Source organism: Heloderma suspectum, chromosome 3 (genome assembly GCF_057233095.1).
Source record: "Heloderma suspectum isolate Gila_16-S chromosome 3, 16-S_ref, whole genome shotgun sequence".
NCBI classification, from domain to species: Eukaryota; Metazoa; Chordata; class Lepidosauria; order Squamata; family Helodermatidae; genus Heloderma; species Heloderma suspectum.
In genome coordinates, this window is record NC_139460.1 from 4,280,950 (window position 1) to 4,303,116 (window position 22,167).

Here is a 22,167-nt window from a genome sequence, read left to right on the forward strand (position 1 = left end):
ACGGGTCCATCTAGCCCAGTACTGCCTGCTCTGCCTGGCAGTGTCAAGCACTGACTTCCCAATACTGAGGCCTGAGTTTCAGTAAAGCTTTCAGTGCCATAATTCCAGTAAGTAGCTTTAAGCCTTTGCAGTCCCAATAAAGGTCCGCGGATAACAGATTGCAACATAGCGCCTTGACCAGGATCAGTTTATGAGCATCTCAACAAAAGACCCAATCAGCCTTGGGTTCAGCTCACAGAATAAATCCAAACGAGTTTAAAGTTCCGGTTAAAGCAGGAAGCTTTCCAGGTCACAAAGACATTGCTTCCAGCAACCTCTGCCGCCGCTTGCTCTCGTTTAAATACAGGGAGCGGCCGCTAAAGAGCACTGCCAGACATTCTATCCTGGCAGGGAAACCTATCTCACAAACACGTGCTGTGCCTCGCCAGGCACCTCCGTTCCATCTTCTTCCGTTGACGACGCACCTTAGGACACACCCCAGAAGCCTGCTCTCCTGCAAAGTCCTCTCCCTGCTACCTCGTTCCCATGGAAGCCATCCCTGGTCAAAAAGCAGAGGCCTCTGTCAAGGTCAGGTCTCTCAGCTGTGGAAGACAGGCCATATCAGCATCCTGAGTCTCACTCCCTCCTGGCTCATAACCAGGTGGGAGGCCTGGCAGCACTGAATTCTCAGGGGCCTGGCTTCCCATGGCTGCGCCTGGCTCCACAGAACCCCTGTCTGACTCAGAATTGGTGTCACAGGCTATCGCTCCCCCTGGACTGGGACAAGTTACGATTACATCCTGCCTTTCCTCCAAGAAGCCCAAGGCAGTCCACATGGACTCCTTCCTTTCCATTTTATCCTCACAAAAACCCTGTGACATAGGTTAGGCTGAGAGTCAGTGACTGGCCCAAAGTCACCCATGAAGCTTCATGGCCAAGTGGGGACTAGAACCCAGATCTTCCAAGTCCCACTAACCACACTCTAACAACTATTCCACACTGGCTCTCAATGAAGCAGGCTTTGACTGATTAAGGCCACAGGTCCATCTAGCCCAGTATTGCCTGCTCTGCCTGGCCATGCTGGTCTAGATGGACCTGTATTTACATGATCCTTCTAACTGGAGATGCCAAGGACTTCCCTTCTGCACACCAGCAGATGCTGTACCACAGAGCTATGCCCCTCCCCTGTAACTTGGAAAGCCATTGGGTTAACATGCATAAGAAGGAAAATGCTTCCCATTTGGACCTGGGATTTTCAAAATGCAGTCTTTGACATGAGATTCACATGAACCAGCCTTCTGCTGAGTCAGCCCATGTAACCCAGGACTGTCTGTGTCGTCTTACTGGCAGAAGTTCATCACGAGACTTTCCCTGCCCTGCTGTCTGGGAACCGTCTAATGGGAGACAGCATGGGTTGAACCTGGGACCCTTTGCAGGCAAAACAGATGCTCTACCACCGAAATCAGGATTCGAGGGAACAAAGCTGGCACAGCCATGGTGCGAAGGGCTAGGCTAGAAAGAAGTACTGTGACGGCAGCAGGTCTATACGTCAAAACAGCAGAGCCACATTAGGGTTGAAAAGCACATGAACACCCCTTCCTAAGGTGGCTCAGACCTTCCTGCACCACCAGGCCTTTTACCTATTTTAATTCCCACCTGCTTGTGGATCTGTTTTATTGGCTTGCTTAAATGCTCTGTTTTTTGTTTGTTTTTAACAATTCAATTGTTGTTTTAATGTTGTAAGCCACATTGAGGCCCCTTTTGAGGACCAAAAGACAGCACATAAATGATTTTAAAAATAAATACTGCAGACCATTTTCCATTTTACTGACTTCCCTCCCCCTTCCTCACACCAAAGAAATACAAAGAATCAACAAAGAAGTTCAGCTTACCTTCCCGTTGGGGCTGGCCTTCTTGAACACTCTGCAAAACAAGGAGGGAAAGAAAAAGGTGAGTGAACATCGTAAGAGGTGTTCCTTGCTCCAATTCAGCAGTTGTTAACAGGTACACAAATCTATCCACTGGAGGCTGGTGGCTCCGATGTCAGTGGGGCAGTGCATCCGCTCTGGGTTTCAGTCAGAATTCTAAAGAAGCTATCCAAGGTGTTTCTTTAAAGTTCTGACTAGTTGTGACTGAAACCCAGAGTGGATTCAATGCCCCACTGACATCAGAGCCACCAGCTTCCACTGAATCTACCTATCTGTCATCTATCTAAAATTATTTCTTGGCCACCTTTAAAGGTGGAACCCTTTGTGCACACAGAATTCCCTGACCTCTTACAACATCACCACTGAATTCAGAGGAGGGGCTCAATTCAGTCGACAGGTACACTCCTTTGAATGTCCTGGTCAACTCCCTTCCTTGAACTGATGGACAGAGTGCCAGCCACACAGGAGCCAGCTGTACCTCAGAGCCATGGATATATTTTCTCTCAGATTCTCATTTTTCTAGCTTTTAGTTTGTTCCTCCCCATTTCTGTATCTTTTGTGATTGTTTTAAAAAGTCCACTTAGAAATTGGTATGCATTTCCCCTAACATGTACATTTTGGAGCACACTTTCCCCAAACGCATGCATTTATTGTTGGGAGAACTGCGTCATGAAATCTGGAGAAGCCCAAGTACAGAAGGTCAATGGTGTGTGCCAATTCGCATACTGATTCAGGAAGTCCATTTCTGGTAAGTTCGCATCAAGATGCAAACTGAGCAGTATCCCCACCCCCATCCCTACTCAGAGCATACACAGACATCAAGGCAAGGCCGAGCCCCCCCCCCGCCCCCCCGCACAGGCAACACAATTTTAAGTGGTTCAAAGCAGCCACATAATTTAGTGCGTCCGCTCAGCAAAGATGAACAGCGATTGTCCACAAGGGAGCAGCCCAGTGGTGGACTTTGCCAGCCTGTGCTCTGATAGCCCTGCAGCGGCTCTGCCTGAGGGAAGCTGTGCTCACAAATCTATTGGTCTTCTGGCCTTTAACCCTTTCAGACATGAAGACATGGGATACAGTCACAAACACAGCTGTTGGAGCAGAATGTTAGGTTTCTCCCATCTTGGACATGCCTGTCTTCTGGTCTTAATATCAGGAAAGAATGGGGTGGGTGGTGCAGAGACTGGCTGGCATTGGCCATTTCACTGGACCACAATCCTGCCTGGTAGGGAAAATGAACGGGGTATGAGAAGGGCAAGCATCTGGCTGGATAAGCAAGCACAGCGATCACGTCCGGAACTCTTCATCGGTAAGTCAGTTAAGGGAACAATCCTATGCATGTTTAGACAGAAAAATGTTCAACAACTCCCAGCATTCCCCAGCCAGCACAGGTGTTGAAGGCAGGGCTGGACCAAGCCATTTTGCTGCCTGAGGCAAAGAACAAGATGGCGTCCCCTCCCATTCCATGCCCAAAAGCCAATGGGCTGGCAGATGAAGCTTACTTCAATACTGGAATGGGACAGCTTCCTCCACTGCATCTGAAGGCAGCAGGCTAGCTTGGGGGGCACGAGGCAAGCCACTGGGCCACAGCCCTCTCCTCCAATACTTTCCTGCTGCCTCCCAGCATCTGCTGCCTGGAGCGACTGCCTCGCTCTGCCTAGTGGTAGGGCCAGCCCTGGTTGTGGGAAGTTTTTCTGTCTAAACGTGCATACAATTGCACCTAAGAAATTGTGTGGGTTTTTTTACCATTGGAGCTTCCCTCCAGGGTTACTGAGCCATCATCACAAGTAATTGCTTGCCCACTGCCCCAGCTAGCATCTCAAATGCCAGCTCTGATTCTCCCTCATCCGGGAATTCTCAAACTTTGCTTCAAGAGGGCATGCTGAGAATGTGCTCAGACTTATTTCAATAAACGGATGGAAAAGCTACGGCCGGGGTGTGTGTGAGAGAATGATTTGCCCTTCCGGCAAACATTTCACCTTTTGTGGACTGTGGGAATAACATTTGCTCCGAACTTTCTTTTTAAAAAAATGCACAACTACAGAGTGTGCTGTTATATGCAAGCCCTGAACCAATTGCCCCCACCCAATTTAGTGAGTTTGCTTTACATATGTAGATATTCTGGGTTAGCACAGCAGTTCTGCAGATGGATAGAACATAGACATCCCCAGCTGGGGCAACAGGAAAAAAGGAGCACACGATTCCTACAACACCCACATCAGAGTAGTAATGAGAAATTCAAACAGCCGCTTCCATTTGTCCTCCTCTCCGGGAGCGTGGTGAAATGACAAGCAGGAGAAAAACGAGCATGCCGTGCCAGTGGCAATTCAATTAGTCCTCATTACTGCTACCGGAAATAAGGACAACTTTGAAACCCTCTCTGCCTCTATGTCTCAGTCTCTCTGTCTGTCTGTCTGTCTGTCTCTCTGGAATTTTTGTTCCTCAGTTGCCACCGCCTGGACCTTTTAAGCAAAGGTATAGTGAGAGAGAGGAGCAAGCAGCTACCAATGGGAATAGAACACCTAAAAATTCTGCCCCCCCCCCGCCCCAGTGTTCATTTAATGTATCATTCTAAGCTGTAGCTCACCTTATCCTGAAGATTCAGGGGAGCGATTCAGCACACATACTTTTTAAGTATTTCCATAGCTATTTATTTACTACCTTTCTATGCAACGTTTCTGTCAATAAATGTTTAACTGAATGGCTTGCAATCTAATTCTTCCCCCGTTTACCCTGGCATCTGGTTCCCACACCTTCCTGTGATCTCCCCTGTATTGAAATATGGATTGTAAGCCCTTTGGGGCAAGGACCTTTCCTCTCGTTCTCTGTAAAATGCCATGCACACCAACAGCACTAACTATATAAATAAAAATCGACACAATACTAAAAGAAAAAGGTAAGGAAGACGAAAATAACTCAATTCAGGAGCCAACTCCTACATAAACATAGGGCAGAAATATATAGGTTTGGGTACTTGTTTACAAAGCCGTAAACAACCCAGGACCAGGATACTTAAAAGATCGCCTGATCCCCTACCAGCTGGTTTGGTTGCTCAGGAGATTCCCTTCTGGTGGCACTCAAGATTTTGGAGGTCTAGTCCATCATGGCTGGGAATAGGGCCTTTAGCATTGTAGCTTCCCACTCCCTAGAACTCCCTAGCACTACAAATTAGGCAGGTGTCAACTCTTTTCCAAGAGGCATTCCCAGGAAAAGTAATCTTGTCCTCTGTATGAAGATGTAAGAAGAGCCACGCTGGATCAGACCAAAGGTCCATCTAGTCCAGCACTCTATTCATACAGTGGCCGACCAGATGCCTGTGGGAAACCCACAAGCAGGACATGTTTGCTTGTCCCACAACAGCACTCTCCTGCCCATGCTCCCCAGAAACTGGCATACAAAAGCATACTGGCCCTGATACTGGAGATAGCATATAGCCATCAGGACTAGTAGCCATCGATGGCCTTGTTTCTTTGTATATCGCTTAGAAATGACTTTAATGTGTTTCATAAATATTGCTAAACAAATGAATAAACAAACTATATATTGTTTGTTTATTCATTGATAGCATGGCAGGGTAGCCCCATGTTGAGTTTGCTCTTGCCCTCTTCATAACATGTCATCCATCCATCTTCTGAACCCATCACATCATGAGTGTTTCACCCACTCCCACCACAGTACTGCCTCCCACAGGCCCAGGGGGTAGGGGAGGGAAAACGTACAGCATGATTATGCCAGGACATGGGGTACCACAACTTACAGAACAAGTGGAGGTAAACTCAATGCAAGGCTGCCATTTTCAGAGGCAGTTCTGTGTTTCTTAGAACAATATCTTCTAAGGGTGCTGGAGGAATTGCTTGACAGCAATCCTATGGTCCCCGGAGCAACATCCTGGGAATCATAGGATATTGTGGATTTCCCCTCCCGAGGCCGTAGACACAGCTACCATGTCAGGAGGGGAAACTGAGTGGGGATTTCCACCCACCTCTCCCAGCCACCACAGAAAGCACCAAGGTGGCTTTTCTTCCAAGGATACAACAGCATCCTTGGAAGAGGTCAGGAAGGGCTAAAAGGAGGCACGCTGGTGAGCGGGGAGGAGAGGGAATGGACAGGATGCGGAAATGCTGCATCCACAAGACTCTCCTTTCCTTGCCCTGGCCCAGGTGAGGAAGTGGCCTGGATGGGCTCAGAGCTCCATCAGAGGAATGGGGGTCTGTGAAGGCCCCTGCTGCTCTTCTCACGCTGCCTGGCCAGCACAGCATGGGACAGATGGAGGGCTCCATCTCCTCTGTCCATACAGCATCAATCCCTTAGGATTGCAGCTGAAGGGTCCAAGTACGAACTGATCTGATCTGCACCTCCTAGATCTGAACTCAGCTTTCCACTGGCTTTTGCACTTCACAAAAGTTCTAACACAAGTCTTGGCTCAAAAACTATTAAGATGTCTTTTAAAATGCCTATTTTGATATAAAATACCCACCTACCTGGGAGTAAACCCCACTGGACTCAATGTGACTTACTTCTGAGTAAACATGGCTCGCATTTTAAGAGAAAATATGCATAGAAATATATACTTAAATGCAGATGTTCATTCAGATTTTTTAAAGTCTCAGATTAAATCAAAAACGGAGCAGAAAAGGCTTATGAGTGAACACGTGCTAAGGTGATATGCACTGGAAATAGACTGATCCGTTCATCACTACCACCTAGTTCTTCCTGGAGAGATATACTCACACTAACAGTGACACATGGCAAGTAGTTAAGAATGCCCCCCCTCCGCCAGCTGGATCTCGATCATCAAAAGAAAAGTTTCACTTTCTGAGAGATGCTCCAGCAGATATCCAAAGGAGAAGAGAATGCCAAAGAGAATGCCTTTCTATGCGCCTTTGCTGTCTAAACACAGAGCATGCACAGTATCGCTCGGGGGGGGGGGTGCACTCGACTGATGATAGAGATTGCGATGGACAACATACAAGCTGTTTCTTTGGATGGCTTGGCCCCCAGTGGAGGCTGGTGGCTCCAATGTCAGTGGGGGGGTGAAACTGCTCCAGATGTCGGTCAGAACCAGTCAGAACTCTAAAGGAGCGATCCAAGGTGCTCCTTTAGAGTCCTGACAGGTTCTCACTGAAACCTGGAGCAGATTCACCACCCCACTGATATGAGAGCCACCAGCCTCCACTGTTGGCCCCAGACTGTTTATAGATGAAGACAGTGCCTCGGATCGTACTCAGAAGAAGGCCACAGGGATGCAGTGCAAACCCTACAGGACTGATGTGCAGTGAGGGCTGGTGTGGGAGCTATGCAATTCCTGAGTGCACCACACTGCGGTGACCGAAGAGCAAGGCAAGGCACAGATTGTACAGTCCCATGGCAGCCCCTTCCGACCCATCTTTCATATTGCCCTGGGGCTGGCTGTGAAGGGTCAATCATGCCCCATTCAAGCATGTGGAAGGAGTGGCATCCCAGAGCTGCAAGAACAAGCCAGGATGATTAATTGAGGATCAGCACAGAGGACAGAGTTTCCCGGGGAAACCAAAGCACTTTCCAGCACGTCTGTGGGGGAGGACATGCCAATCCAGTGACCAGGGAGACTGGAATATCTTCTAGCTCATCTCCAGCTGTGATGGGGCAGGATGTGCCAGATGGGTTGATGTGGTGACTGGGACATGTGCTTGTGTTCCTACAGGACCTGGGGCATTTTCAGGAGCTGAAGATTAGAAGAAAGCATGACCAGGAGCCTGAAAGGGACCATGGGAAGCAGTTAAGGGGGATTCCCCCATGGCTTCCAGGCACTGGAAGAGAACACGGGAAGCAGTTCAGGGGGATTTCCCCATGGCTTCCAGGCACTGGAAGGGAAAATGGAGGGAGAGAAGGATGGTGGGTGGCAGCAACCCCCTGCCTCATTTGGCAGCCACAGGAACAGGCTTGGTCCTGACACAGACACTGTCCAAACTGAAATATATGGTCTCCACTGGTGAGCTGGCAAATGTATCTGTGGTTTGCTGGCAGTACAGATGCTGCGATGCTGCACCTCTCTGCACAGCAGCAGGAGAGATGAAACTCGGCAACTCCTGGCCTCTGCACCACTGCATTGTCACAAACAGGCAATCACTTTCAGAGACTGTTTTATTTAATTAAAGAAGCATTTCTAAGCTTCCTTTCCATAAAAACAAACTTTCACCAAGACAGCAAGCCATAAAAAGTTAAAATCAATCCATTTATAACATATGTGTCAATGTCAAAAGAAACCCAGACACTAAAGCCACAGTAAAAGGAAACCAACAACAAAACAATATAGAGTAATACCAGCAAAACAAAAAAAAACAAAAAAGATGCAAGCAGAGCAGTCAAATATTCACCACCCAAAGCTTGGGAGAATAAAACTGTCTTCACCTTGTGGCTTCACACAAATGAGGGAAGTGCCAGGTCAGCCTCCCTGGAGAAAGCATTCCATAATGAGGGCACCACCAATAAGAAGTCCATTCCCCAGTTGCCACCTGCCTGACATCGAAAGACAGCCTCTGATGAGGGTCGTAATGAACAGGCAAGTTCACGTGGGATTTCTTAAGCATCGCCACAAAGACGTGCATTTTTCTGTGCCTGAATCGCCTCAAGGATGGGCACAGATAAATGGCATCTCTCCCTCTCTCCCCCATTTTCTCGAAAAGCAAATTTAAGTTGGATATAGGCACTCTAGCTTCAGGATAGGGGAGTGGACATCCGTCAAATAAAAATATACCAGTAAAAAGAAAAAAGAATGTTGAAATAGAAGAGTGTTGCTCTTGAACTTTCTTTCCTTTGGAAAGAACTACGCAAGTGCGCATCCACTCAAACAGATAAGTGACTGCTGTTAAGTAGGAAGATACCAATGATTTTTTTAAACCCTTTTTAAAAAAATCCCCAAACCGTGAGATACAACATGGGCTGAGAATCACGTTGTTTGCCACCAGTGATGCCACAGGCACTATCCAACAGACACTACCCATGACACAGTAGCATGGCAGTGGTACACCACTGAGGGCAGGAGTGCTGCTTGAGCTTCTTAAGATTGGGGGGGCGTGGGTTTAGGGAGTGCCTCCTTTGGGCCACAAAACCCCAAAGGAAAAACTGGTTCACCGCCCGGGGAGAGCTGTGCAAGAGGAAAATTACACTCGGCATTCCAGGCAACTCGAGGGGGACAAATGCCGATCTCTGGCAAATTTATCCTCCTGACTAGCACTATGATTCCTTGCGTGGGGAACTGTTGTGTTCGACTCAGCTCTGGCCATGGCACTGCCTGATCGTGCCACCCCGCGATCCCTTACCGCTTCGTTAAGTCTTCCGTAACCATGTTCCTGGAGAATCCGTTTGTGCCTTTGAAACATCCAGGGGATTTGTCAGCCGAAGCTCCCTGCGCCCCCTTCATCCGGACTCGGCTCAGCAGCCGAGCAGCCCGCAGCCCACTCGGCAAGGCAAGGCGAGAGTGCGTCTCCTTGCACAGCTCTCCGGAGCACCTCGCTAGATCCACAAGAAGCTCGTGACTGGAACGGCAAGGGCTACCGTTCCAGGCATCACACCGTCCTTGCTACATCTGTGGGGAAGCACTGCAGCCACAGAGTGGAACACAAGCAAACAGCAACACACAGGCGTTCAAATGGTTTCCTGAGCCTCAAAGAGAGCGCAAAGGAAATCCAGCTATTATACATTGCCCAGCTGCTTCCAGTAATGTAAAAACAAATGACCCAGCTGCAGCCAAAGATATGGCTGATTGTTTCCAAATCAAGCAGCGAATCTGCAGCTCTGCAGCTCATCATGTACAGCTGTTCTCGCTGCTCTTTGTGTCTCCCAGTCCGCCTCTCTGATGTCTCCCTCTGGTCTTCTCTTCATGCCTCTGGACCACTCCTCCCGATCCAAATTCCCTAAGCCCCCCCTGCTTCTTCTCTTGGCCTGATGCCTTCGTAGCACCTTCTCTGCTAGGCCCATACTTCTATTCTTTCCTTTCTAGGCTCTTCTGCTTCTCTGAGATCAGAGCAGCACAGCCAATGACAGCAAGAGAAATTGGGGCGACTCAGCTAATCACTGGCCAGAGCGTGACCACCATGGTCAGCAGAGCCTTTATTACTTTAGAACTAGGGGTGCTTCCAAATGTCTACTGCTCTTGTTTCCACAGTGGGAAATGAATGATTCCCTGAAATCTTCAGTTAGGAAAGATAATCTAAAAAAATAAATCTTCCGTCAGAAGGATCAGGCAGCAAGTGCTGTGAAATGGCCCCCTCTCGGCCCAAGACCCTGGTGAGGCACTGCCACTCTGGGCTAGAGGGAACAATAGAACAATAGTCTGAGCTAGGATGAGGAAACTTCCTATATCCATCTAGCCTGGTATTAATTGTATTTATTTATTTATTTACACCATTTTCAACCTACTCTTCAGTCGAAAAAGGCTCCCAGAGCGACTCACAAAGATTAACGTTAAGACAGCTCCTGCCCTTAGGCTTACAATCTAAAGGACATGACACATAAGGCAAGGGGACAGGGAGGGAGAAGAAAAAAGCAAATCTCAGACCCCAGTTCTTAGTTTCAAAGTTCTCATAGGTGTTCCTTCTGACAGGCAAGGGCAAAACAAGCTGCCTGCAGCCATTCCTTCTCTGGCTGATGTATTGAGGCAGGATGGTCTCCCCTTGCTGCGATGTTCTTCCTGAGAGGCAAGGGGTACAGCTCCCCAATGCCCCTTCAGAGCGGGAGTGACCACTACCCTGACTGGTGGTGGTGGCTGCCCAGAGTCTTTTCCATTACCTGCTACTTGAGCTCCCTTTAGCTGGAAAAATCAGGGATCGAAGCAGAGACCTCCTCAGCGCAGAGCAAGTGCTGTACCGCTGGGCTATGGTGAATCGAACCCAGGCCCTTCACCCTGTCTCCCAAGGTCACACAGCAGGACGGCTGCGTATTGCCAAACACAGCCTCCCGGCTTGGAGGTCGACCCCTCTGCTCCATGGCTGTAGCTTGCCAGCATGAAGCGCTCCAAGGCGGCGCCAGCAATGTCAGTTCACATTACCCTGGTCCTGTCACCATCACCCCCAGCGTGTGCCTGGGCATCCACGGGTGTCTCTTGCACTGACACAGGCCCCTGGGGTGTTTGGAAGCAGTAGGACGAGTAGCCGGCTGCTAGGAGTGGCTATGCTGACTGTGTAGATGCGTGCAGGAGCACAGGGCTTGTTAAATTGCCAAGAAAATCGATGCACAGAGACACAGATCAGTGCAATAAAGTTAGCACCTCCAAACCAGGACAGGCTCTCTTGTGCCTGCAATTTCCTTGCCTCTGTGATGGCCAAGAACCAAGAAAGGGGCAGGAAACCTTGGGGCCATGGGCACATTTGGCAATTTGAAAGACTGTCCTGGGCACCACCACAAATGGCTGCCATAGGAGGCATGGAAAAGGACAAGTAACCTGCCCAAAAGACTGAGTACAATAAGCCCCAACACACTAAACAATTCCTTTGAACCCACCGTTTTCAGCACCAACAGAAGCCTATTTCACAGTGATCGCAGCTGCCAGTAAGAAAATGGGTTAATTTAAAAATAAAAGTGGGAGGGGCAGGGCACCTTCCTGGGTGCCAAGAAAGGTGTCCGGGGGCACACTGATGCCCATGGGCACCACGTTGCCTACTACTGCCCTAGTGGGCCAAAGAACACAGATCAGATGCTCACCCACGGGGCAACACAGTAGTTGTGTAAATAAAATACCACTACGCAGACGAGAACAGGGAAACGCAAAGGCCCAAAGACCTGGGAACCACTTCCAGAAGGGTCGCCACGTTCGCCCATTGCAGCCAAAACAACAGCAAAGAGTCCTGTAGCACCTTCAGTACCAACAGTGTATGATGGCGAACGTTTTCCTGGACTAGAGCCCACTTCATCAGACGCATGGAAGCCAAAGGCATGGCGAAGCCCACTCCATCTCCACCCTGCCACACGCATACAAATCCCTCCTCTCCAGACCTAGGAGAGTGGCCAGGCTTTGGACTGTCCTACATGGGTGTGCCAGGAGCAGGAAGCACAGGAACTGGAAACTCTTGATGCCTGGATTCCCCATCTCTCTGAGTGCTTCCCAGTAACAGCTCACCAGTTCTGCAGTAAGCAAAAGCACTGGTCCACACCAGTAGGATTCATTTGGCTTCACTAGCACAGGTGGACTCCATTTTAGTTCCTGCCAGCTTGAGGCAAGAGCAGCCTCACATTCGCCAAGAATGTGAAACAACCCAGGACAGGAACTGCACCAAGATAAAAAGGCCCAAGCATCCACCAGACGGTTGCCAGTCCATTATCCTCCCTGTTCTTGCCAACACCGCCCCAATCTATTCCAGTCAGTGGTTACTACAGTGTCAAATGATATCCCAGGGATGAAAGGACACTCAGAATCTTTCAGGGAATGTTCAGTTGCACAGCACAGTGGCAGGGTTTTTTTGGGGGGGGGGCAGCGGCGGGGGAGACAGCAGTGTGATCAATGGCCCAATCCCAGCCTTGTGTTGCTCCTTCTGTAGACCCAGGTCAGAGAGAACTTATTTCCTTTATATCTAAGATTTAATATCCTGCTTACTGACCCAATGGATTGTCATAGCAACTTACCCCCCCCCCCAAGAATCAAACAAATGTAGAGTAAAAACCATTAAAACAGGGGTGCATAACCCTTTCGGCCCTGAGGGTGTGATGTTGGCTTGGAGGTCGAGGGCAGCATACGTGTATGTGCGCACACATATCCCAGCAATCCTGATAGAGCGTGCTCTTTCGTCACTGGCAGAAGCAGCAGGGAAAGGTCAATCCGTATGAAGGTCTCTGGGGGACGGAGCAGAGTACAGGCGGGAGGGGGCAAATTCAGTAGCAGCGGGAGGAAGAGGGCACCTTTGGGGCACTGCAGAAAAGTGGGGGGTAGCCAGGAGGCTCACATCAATAAAACCCAACTCCGGTTCAGTAGCCAGAAGCCCTCCAGAACACAGTGGGGTCTAAAAGCCTGAAAGGAGCCAGCCAAGTGGGCTTCCCATGGTGGGGAATGCCACAAGGAGCACATCACCGTCAAGAAGGCCTTTGCCCGGCAGTCGCTCCTCGTGCTGCGCTCAGTGAGAGCTTGGAAAAGAGGCCTCCTTGGCAGATCTTGAAGCATGGGGAGGGGGACGCGCCTGCGGGACAAAGCACCCCCTCAGGTCATCTGGATCCAAGCCGTTTAGGGCTTCGAATGGCAACATTTGAATGGCAACATTCAAATGGAAAAGGAAGCGGGTGAAAAAGGGGGCATCTCTACAGCAGCCTAAAATCCTGCATTTAAAACGGGGCTTTCTGCTTCCATTTTAAATGCAGGATCATGACAACTCTTTTTCACCCGCTTCCTCCCCCTCCCCTTCCCCCTCCTTCTCCCCGTATCTGAGTCTTCCATTATCTTTCACTGGTCTCACTCCTCTTCTTGCTCTCACTCCTCTTCTTGCCGCTTTCCCTCTTTTCACGGAGGGAACTCAAGCGGAACACGGGGGCGGGGGGGGGGATTTGATAGCTCATTATCTGCTATCTATTTAAAAATGGAACAAAGGGCATTTAGTGCAGGAGACAAGGCGTCATATAAAGAGCCCGCAAACTCCTGCGAGGGAGTAATCTCAATCGCAGGACAAAAGCTCCGTGTGAAGAAAGCCAGAGAGCTGTTGTGATCCTGCATTTAAAACGGAAGTAGAAAGCCCCGTTTTAAATGCAGGATTTTAGGCTGGGGTAGAGATGCCCTTACACGTTTCCCTAAAACAGGGGTTGGCAACATTTCCGGGTCCACAGGGTGCATTTATCTTTGGGGGGAGGTCTCTGTTCTTGACCCCGTCTCTCAATTTCTCCCCCCCCCAATTTTCTCTTTTCTTGTCCCCCCTTCCTCCTCCCCCCGCCCCACTCTGATTTCCTGTCCTTTCCTTTCCCTCCCCTTCACTTCTGTCTTTTTATTTCTTCTTTTTTCTGCCACCCTCCCACCCACCGCTGCACTGAGTTCTCCCACCCACCTACTGACCTGCTTCCTGGCTTTTTCCACCCCATCACCACTGCTGCTTCCCCCACCCACCCCTGCGGCCACTGCCTCTCCTGCCACCTTCTCCCCCCGCCACTGCTTCTCCTGTACATGATACCACAGAGCATATGCAACGAGACAGCCCCCTGCACCAAGGAGCTTACAATCTAAAGTCTAGCAGTGAGAATAGAGGTGAGAGATGGAGGGACCAAGGAAAGAATGGAGAAATGCAAACAAATGGATCTTCAGGGAAGCTGGCAAGCTACTGTATACCACATCAGACCCTTGGTGCATTTGGCTGAGTACTCTCTATGCCAGGGATGGCAACCATCCAGCCTGTAGGCCTAATCCGGCCTGCGAATGCTCCCCATTTGACCTGCAGAGGCTTTGGCTCCCTCTGGGGGCCCTCCTCCTCCCCAAGCCCCTGACAGCCCCCAGGGGTGGAGATTGGGGACGAGAATCCTGCTGTTATCTCTGATCATTGACCGGAGATAACAGGGGGTTCCCCTTACCTAGTGTGCCACTTGCCCCCCCCCATCAGGGAGGACACAGCACAGATGAACTGGCGGACAAAGCGGCCTTGTCATCCTGGGGACGGGGCAATGTCAGGGGGGCATGACCACACCCCCTGATATCATGTGGAGGGCCAGACTGGGGGAGTCATTTGCCCGCCCGCCCCCGATGTCGTTCCCCACCCTTGGTCTATGCTGACGGGCAACATCTCTCCAGGCCCTCGAACAGGGTTCTTTCCAGTCCGACCTGGAGAGACCTTCCTCGCGTGAATCCTGGGCTCTCCCCTTGAGCTGCGGCCCTGATACAAACCTGGGCTTCACTGCATTACTTAGGCTGCACATCATACATAATGAAGAGTTGCTTTCCCCGCCCCCATCAGCATCTTTCATCCCAAGCAAATCTGTGGATTGCCAGCATGAAATGAAAATATATTCCCCTTTCCTGGAAAATGCTCATGTTTTAGTTATGGACGCATGAATTTTTCATTGCCGCATCCCTTCCCTCCCAGCTGCCCCTACCTCCCAAAAGAAATATTGCAGCGACTTTACTAAATCATTAGCATGACCTGCATAGAAAATCAAAGGCACTCATGAGGTTTAGTAGCCATCAAAGCCAACAGCCCCCACCCCACCCCCACCCCCACCCCCAAACACACACAGAGGGCCTCCCCCAGCGCCTGGCCAAAGGGGAAACTGACGAGACAGTGACAGGAAGGGAGCGAGGGAGACACTCCAGGCACACCTGCCCGGCCTGCTCTGTCCCAGGAGGGATGTTAAAACACTGTCGTTGTCATGACAACAGCAGCTGTTTTCCCTCCCCAGGAGCTATTTAAGGGAAGCTCTTCAACATGCGAATCAAGAGTAAGACAAATGCATCCTCTGGCATGGGTGTGGAGGCCATCCTAGATCCATGGCGCCGTGCAGGCAAGAGAGTAGCTCCCGTCTTGGAGGGCGTGTGGGTTACGAGAATGGGCTTGGAGGATGGGTGGTGGCACTCTGGGACCGGACTCAGGACGAAGGGCTGGCAAGTGCTTTGGGTGAGCAGACGGGCAGGCAAGTGTTTGTTTGTTTTATATCCTGCTTTTCCACCAAAAATATGGCACTCAGGGCAGCCAAAAATACAATACAGTTTAAAAACAGTGAATGGGGCAGGGGACTTTCAAGATGACTTTCAAGGTCTCTTCCAATTCTATGGTTCTATTGTTCTGGACCAGCTGAATGTTCACTGCGCTCTTCAGATGCAGCACAGAGAATGTGTTACAGCAGTCCAGACGAGATGTAACTATGGCATGTGTCACCAGGGCCAGATCCGAGATGTCTAAGAACAGGTGCAGTCTCAGCTGGGCAAAGGCGCTCCTGGTCACAGCTGAGGTCTGGTCATCCAGGCTCAAAGCTGGGTCCAGAAGCAGCCCCGAACTCTGCCCCCGCGTTTTCAAGGGGAGTGCCCCGCCCCCATCCAAGGGAGGCTGGCTCCCTCTCCCTTGATCATCCACCCTAGGGATGTCTGTGATGAAGGCTGGTCCCCAGTCAGTAAGGCAGACAGCTGCAGCACGATCAGACTCCTACCTGGCAGGGGACTGCCAACGGGGGATCCCAGGTCAAGGCCCAGAAGAAGCCTAACTTCGAATGCTGAGGTTCCAAGCAATGATGGCGTAGCAGTTGACCAAACGGAGCAGATGCCCCGAGGGGGAGAAGGAGGACGTGCGGAAGGCCGCCAAACTGGTCAAGCTGAAGCCGGTGAGTCCAGAGGCAAAGGAGAGAGAGAGCCACTGGTTGTTCAGTCAAGTGCTGAAACTGGAGCTTTTATCTTCCATCCTCATTAGAAATAGCCAACGGAGAGGCCTCCAGCATGAATGGGCAACCTCCGGCCCTTGGAGGTCGCCCATCCGGCCAGCAGAGGCTTGGGCTCCAACTGTGGGCCCCTCCCCTCCCTCTGGCGTGAAGGCTCCCAAGTCCTTTGACAGGAGGCGGGGAGAGGAATCCCCTTGTTATCTCCAACCTGGGACCTGAGATGACAAGGGGATTCCCCTGTGTGCCACCCCCCCTCCCCATGGGAGGGAAGCAGCACACAGCGGAATTCCCTTGCTACCTCCGATTACAGACTAGATGTCACAAGGAGATTTCCCTGGGGAAATGGCCGCCTCACCCCCTTGATGTCATTCGACATGGGTGGCAGTCATCTGGCCCCCCTATCCAACTTTTCTTGCCACCTGTGCCTAAAGGTAGGATATTTTCTTTCATTCATTCATTCATTCATTCATTCCATTCTTTTGCAGCCACTGCCCCCGTGCCTCTTTCTTGAGGTGCCTGGATAAGCATGTCTGTTAACACACATCATCCATTTCCAGCTGCAAGACTTCAAAGACTTTGAAAACCTGGCTGTTCAGGCAGGCATTTGGGGTGGGTTAGGTTTTTTTTAGAGCAGTATTGTTTTGTTATGTTGTTTTGTTCAGTTGATTATGTACATTTGTTATTAGTATTGTAAGCTGTCTAGAGTGGCTGGGTAGCTGGCCAGATGGGCGGCTAATAAATCTAATAAATAAATAAAATAAACAAAAGTCTTCCCTTCTTGCCTGGTCTGTGCTGCCGCTGGGCCGTGCGTTATCTCAGTGCTTTACCATTGCTTGAGCCTCATTAATATTCATCAGAGGACGAACAGGCCTGACAATCATCTTAAGTAGCTTGTTACAAACCAGAGACCTAAACGCTAGCGTTGCAATGCTTTGCAGAGCCATTCCAGGGACACTCAGAACAGCCAGCCAGCCATTCATCACTGCTGAAGCCACAGGGTGTATCAAGTAAGAGGTGCCGGGGAAGAAGCTGGTGAGGAATTGCATCTGCATGCCATGAACTGGGGGTGGGGAGAGAAGAATCAGCAATGTTTGGGATTGCTGAGAGTCTCCACATGCCACCTTGAAGCTCAGATCGACTTGCTCCTGTGTTCAAATGCAATCTGTTTTTCTTTTCATTCGAACAGGAAAAATGCACTTTTTAAAAAAGTGTGAACCCAAATGTGCACTTCTCCCCAGCCCCCTCATACACTACAACATGAAAATCTGTTTTTGGGAAATGCACATTTTTTTACAGTATGCATTTTTCAAGTGCACATTACTGCAATGCATGGGGCTGTGTGGGGCTGCCCTTGACGCTGGTCCGGAAGCTGGAGCTAGTGCAGAATGCTCTGTCAAGGAGGACACATGGCCACTGTTGCCCCATGTGAATGGAGAGCACACTTTAGAGCACACTTCAGGCTCTCGTTCGATGCAAATTGCAAAGGAAGATCCATGGCGGGGGGCAAGCTATCTCCCAGGGAAGCCAGCCTGCCATTACTGGTCTCCTTACTGAGGAAGCCCTAAGAAGCTTTTAGTGAAGGGCACGGCTCTGGGGACTCTGCTGCAAAACCAATGGCCTCATGCTCAGGGGGCTTGGCATTCATAGGTCCCTCCCAGAGCAAAATCCCATCTCTCCAAGACATGCAGCCTTTTCTTGGAGGGTGATGAGAATTCAGTTTCCCATGCACAGAGAGGAAAGAGGGTTTGTGCAATCAACACCCAGTAACCGAACTCCATGTCCCACAAGGCTTCCTTCAGCATTAAGTTAGCGTAGCAAACCCAGAGGGAGGGCGCTTGTGAAGGCTCAGCTTTTTTCTATCTAAACATGTATAGAATTGCACCTTTAATCACCTTTTGGCCTCCATGATTCAAAAGGTTTTTTTCTCTCAAGTGTTTGTGAGCCTATATGGATGCATGCATGCACACAACACACACACACACGGATAGCTTTTCATGCATCTGACAAAGTTGTTTGGGCTATGAAAGCTCATTCCACGTGCCACAGAACTCTTTCTTGTTTTTGACTCTCTGTTCAAATGACTGACTTCCTTCACTCTCCCTCTCCCCATAATGACAATAATCTGATGTCTGAAACCTCCTTATCAGATTAGCTGGGTTTAAAGAAACTTGCCAGCCAGAAATTCAGTTCTGTTTGATGTCCCAGATTTGCATAATGCTTGAGGGGCGAAGCAGCGAGGGGGGGGGGTGCGTGCGTGCGTGCGCGTGCCCATGCAAAGAGACAGGCAGGACTAGGGATGCTTGAGAAATCTGAGAGGGATTAAAATGAGCTCAGATTTCTAAGAATCCAACCTGCGGAATCCGCTGCGGGGTGACCCGCTCAGGCCCTGCGGAGTCTGTGGACTTTCAGATGATTTTTTTACTTTCCCGAAATTTATGCATATAAATCTGCAGAAAAATACGTACGTTTCTGCTGAGGAAACGAAGAATGCAATAGGGGACAATACACTAAATTTACGTACTAGGGTAAATTATATAAATACTTACGTAAATACTGACATAAATGTTTACATAATTATTTCCGTATTTTTCTGCATGACGAAAAAAAATATTCGCAACTGTCTGTGGGTGGATGATGGAACGAAAGGCACCTGACAATCTGCAAAACACAGACGGAGAGGATTTTACACAGTCTGTACATCCCTAGGCAGGATCATACATCAAGGCTGCTGATTACCATCCACTAAAGGGTGACATCGCAGCCCCTGACAAAGAAACGAGGGGAAAACAAGAGAGATATCTACAGCAGCAGCCGGCAGCACAGCACTCATGACAGGAGAGAATTTGCACTGAGTACAGGGGAGAATTCAAAGTGGAAAGGAAGCTTGGAAGACCAGGATGAATCAAAGCCCTCAGAAGAGGCCCCCTGTCAACCAGCAGAATCTGTATAATGACCAAGTAGCAACGGTAAGAACAGACCACGGAACAACGGACTGGTTTAAGATTGGGAAAGGAGTACGGCAGGGTTGTATACTCTCACCCTACCTATTCAACCTGTACGCAGAACACATCATGCGACATGCTGGGCTTGATGAAGCCAAGGCTGGAGTTAAAATCGCTGGAAGAAACATTAACCATCTCCGATATGCAGATGATACCACTTTGATGGCTGAAAGCGAGAAGGAGCTGAGGAACCTCATGACGAAGGTGAAAGAAGAAAGTGCAAAAGCTGGGTTGCAGTTCAACCTCAAAAAAACCAAGATTATGGCAACCAGCTTGATTGATAACTGGCAAAGAGAGGGAGAAAACGTGGAGGCAGTGACAGACTTTGTCTTTCTAGGCGCAAAGATTACTGCAGACGCTGACTGCAGCCAGGACATCAGAAGACGTTTACTTCTTGGGAGGAGAGCAGTGACAAATCTTGATAAAATAGCGAAGAGGAGAGACATCACACTGACAACAAAGGTCTGCATAGTTCAAGCAAAGGTATTCCCCGTAGTAACCTATGGCTGCCAGAGCTGGACCATAAGGAAGGCTGAGCGAAGGAAGATAGATGCTTTTGAACTGTGGTGCTGGAGGAAAATTCTGAGAGTGCCTTGGACTGCCAGAAGATCCAACCAGTCCATACTCCAGGAAATCAAGCCAGAGTGTTCACTTGAGGGAATGATATTAAAGGCAAAACTGAAGTACTTTGGCCACATCATGAGGAGACAGGACACCCTGGAGAAGATGCTGATGCTAGGGAAAGTGGAAGGCAAAAGGAAGAGGGGCCGACCAAGGGCAAGGTGGATGGATGATATTCTGGAGGTGACGGACTCGACCTTGGGGGAGCTGGGGGTGGCGACGGCCAACAGGAAGCTCTGACGTGGGCTGGTCCATGAAGTCACGAAGAGTCGGAAGCGACTGACCGAATAAACAACAACGAACAAGGGCTCCTGCAGCGAACATTTTGCAGCACGGGGCAACGCATCAGCAAAGCTGCAGAGCATTGGCAGGCAAGAATTCAGCCTGATTCAGTCGTCTCAGTGAACTTAGCCCTGGGTCTCTCTTAAGCAGTGGTGTAGCGGAGGCCGGGCTCGCAGGGACGCAGCCCCGGCACTTTTTCATTAGCAGGGACTCTGATGTCATCTGCCACCCCTCTCAGAATTCCCTGTTCCCTCTGAGCTTAGCTGCGATCCTCACTGTGGCTGTGGGGGGAATGAATTTTCCAAGCAACAGTATATTGTTCCATGTTGGAATGCAAAGTATTTGGGATGACTTGGTCTGGAATGGGCAATTAAGACTTATTCGCTTTACCAAAGACATGCTCCTGGTGGAGATGAAAACTCCTAGAATTAGTTTGTTGATATGGATCGACACAGCTGCCTGAAATTTTTGGACTGCCCTTGGAGACTGTCACAATGAACTCCTGCATTTCCAAATTTACCACTACACCAGTGTGTGTGTGTGTAGTTCAATCCAGCTGGGTGTGTGGACGTTTCTGCTGGAGGGGGGAGATATAATGAAGGAGCTAAGGGGAGGCTGATGGATAATGTTGGGGCGCTAAGGGAGTGTGCAAGGGGGCTGTTTAAATGAGAAGGGATCTGCCCATGAGGGCTGAGTTGAGAAGGTGAAGCTTCCACAGATGATCATATTTTGAAAACCTAAAATGTTTGTGTTTGAGTGAGTGGGTGAAAAAGATTTTAACACCCCTGCATTTTTTCTCAGACATCCAACTGAAATACCCCGGCCTTACTCTCAGCTGCACTGCTTTTGGATCCCAGGGGAAGGCTGTGCATCTTACAAGGTTGCGCAATCTTAGAAGGGGCGGGGCTGTGAGGGGGCGTGGCTGTGGCTGTCGCGAAGGGGCCCTGCACTCCTGAATTGGCCACTGCACTGCTGCTCTTAGGGAAGCATGAGAAATGCATTTCAATTCATCTTTGACCAGAATTTACCAAGTTCACACTTCCCATGACCCAAAGTCGACCAGAAAGCAGTCTGCGGTCAAACTCTGTACATTTCCAAGCTTGCGATGTGATTGACGGAACAAAAAAATGCATTCAAAGATACGTGTATTATGAAAAATACGCAAGCATTGGAGATGACTTGTGCAAGGACAAAAGCAGGGTTTCTGCAAGCGGCGGAAGCTTTGTGCTAGTGGAATGCAGCCCCGCTCAACCCGTCTCGGCACCCGAGGCAAGAAGCCGCCCCCTGAAGCCTTGTGGGAGACTGTTCACGAGGCTTTGGGCAAGCAACAGGGAGTGGCTGGCAGAGCTCTCAAGGGCCCCCACTGGAGGTGCTGGTGGCGAACCCTCCTGCGGTGGTGGGAGCAGCAGCCCAATTTGCCGCTCTTCCCTCTCTGCCACCTGCATCATTTGCCTCAGTTTCCCTAATGAGAAGGCCCCGGTGGACTGACACCATCGGATACAGCCCAAGTGAGGGACCCCGGCTGCCTCTCACGCAGGGCTATCCTAGGAAGCACACCTTCATGCATTTTTCTGGCATCCACCGGCACCTCGACTGGACTGGAGCCCTCTGTAAATGTTTTGCTTCCGTGGCTGGACCCCAGGCTTCTCCACGAACGATGAATAACGGAATCACACGCCATCGACATAGGTCATGTGAGGAACTCCCGTATGATTTCCCCATCCTGCATGATTCCATCAGTCAAAAAGGTACAAGTGTGGTGTGGGATCCAGCCACATTGCTCTTAAGGGTGCGCATTCATATCATAATTAATGAAAATTTGGAACAATCTGGCCGCATTTGGTTCAATTTACATTCATCACAAAACAAATGCTATGTGTAACAAAAGGGTAGGAACAGCATTGCTTTCATCCCTTTGTTCATACTCTGCTGTCTTTGCCTGTGGCGAAAACAATGGTGAAAGAAAGAGAACCTAAAAAGGAATGTAATGAAATGAATGCTAATTTAATGAATGATGAAATGAATCTGGTTTTAATAAATGAATGAATGAA

The 22,167-nt window shown here is 49.7% G+C and overlaps 1 protein-coding gene across 3 annotated transcripts in view; it reads right to left on the reverse strand.

The window, feature by feature from the left end:
- The window catches only part of ARRB1 (arrestin beta 1), a 142,715-nt gene that overhangs the window by 48,168 nt on the left and 72,380 nt on the right, over nucleotides 1–22,167 (reverse strand). For 2 of the 3 annotated variants that reach the window (XM_084842332.1, XM_084842330.1), the window contains exons 1-2: nucleotides 9,206–9,753; nucleotides 1,872–1,902 (exon numbers count right to left, since the gene is read on the reverse strand). In XM_084842332.1, the coding sequence (XP_084698458.1) occupies nucleotides 1,872–1,902; nucleotides 9,206–9,306 (132 nt within the window). In that variant the 5' untranslated portion in view covers nucleotides 9,307–9,753. Of the gene's footprint in view, nucleotides 1–1,871; nucleotides 1,903–9,205; nucleotides 9,754–22,167 lie in introns of those variants that run through there. The other variant, XM_084842333.1, reaches the window with a different exon arrangement.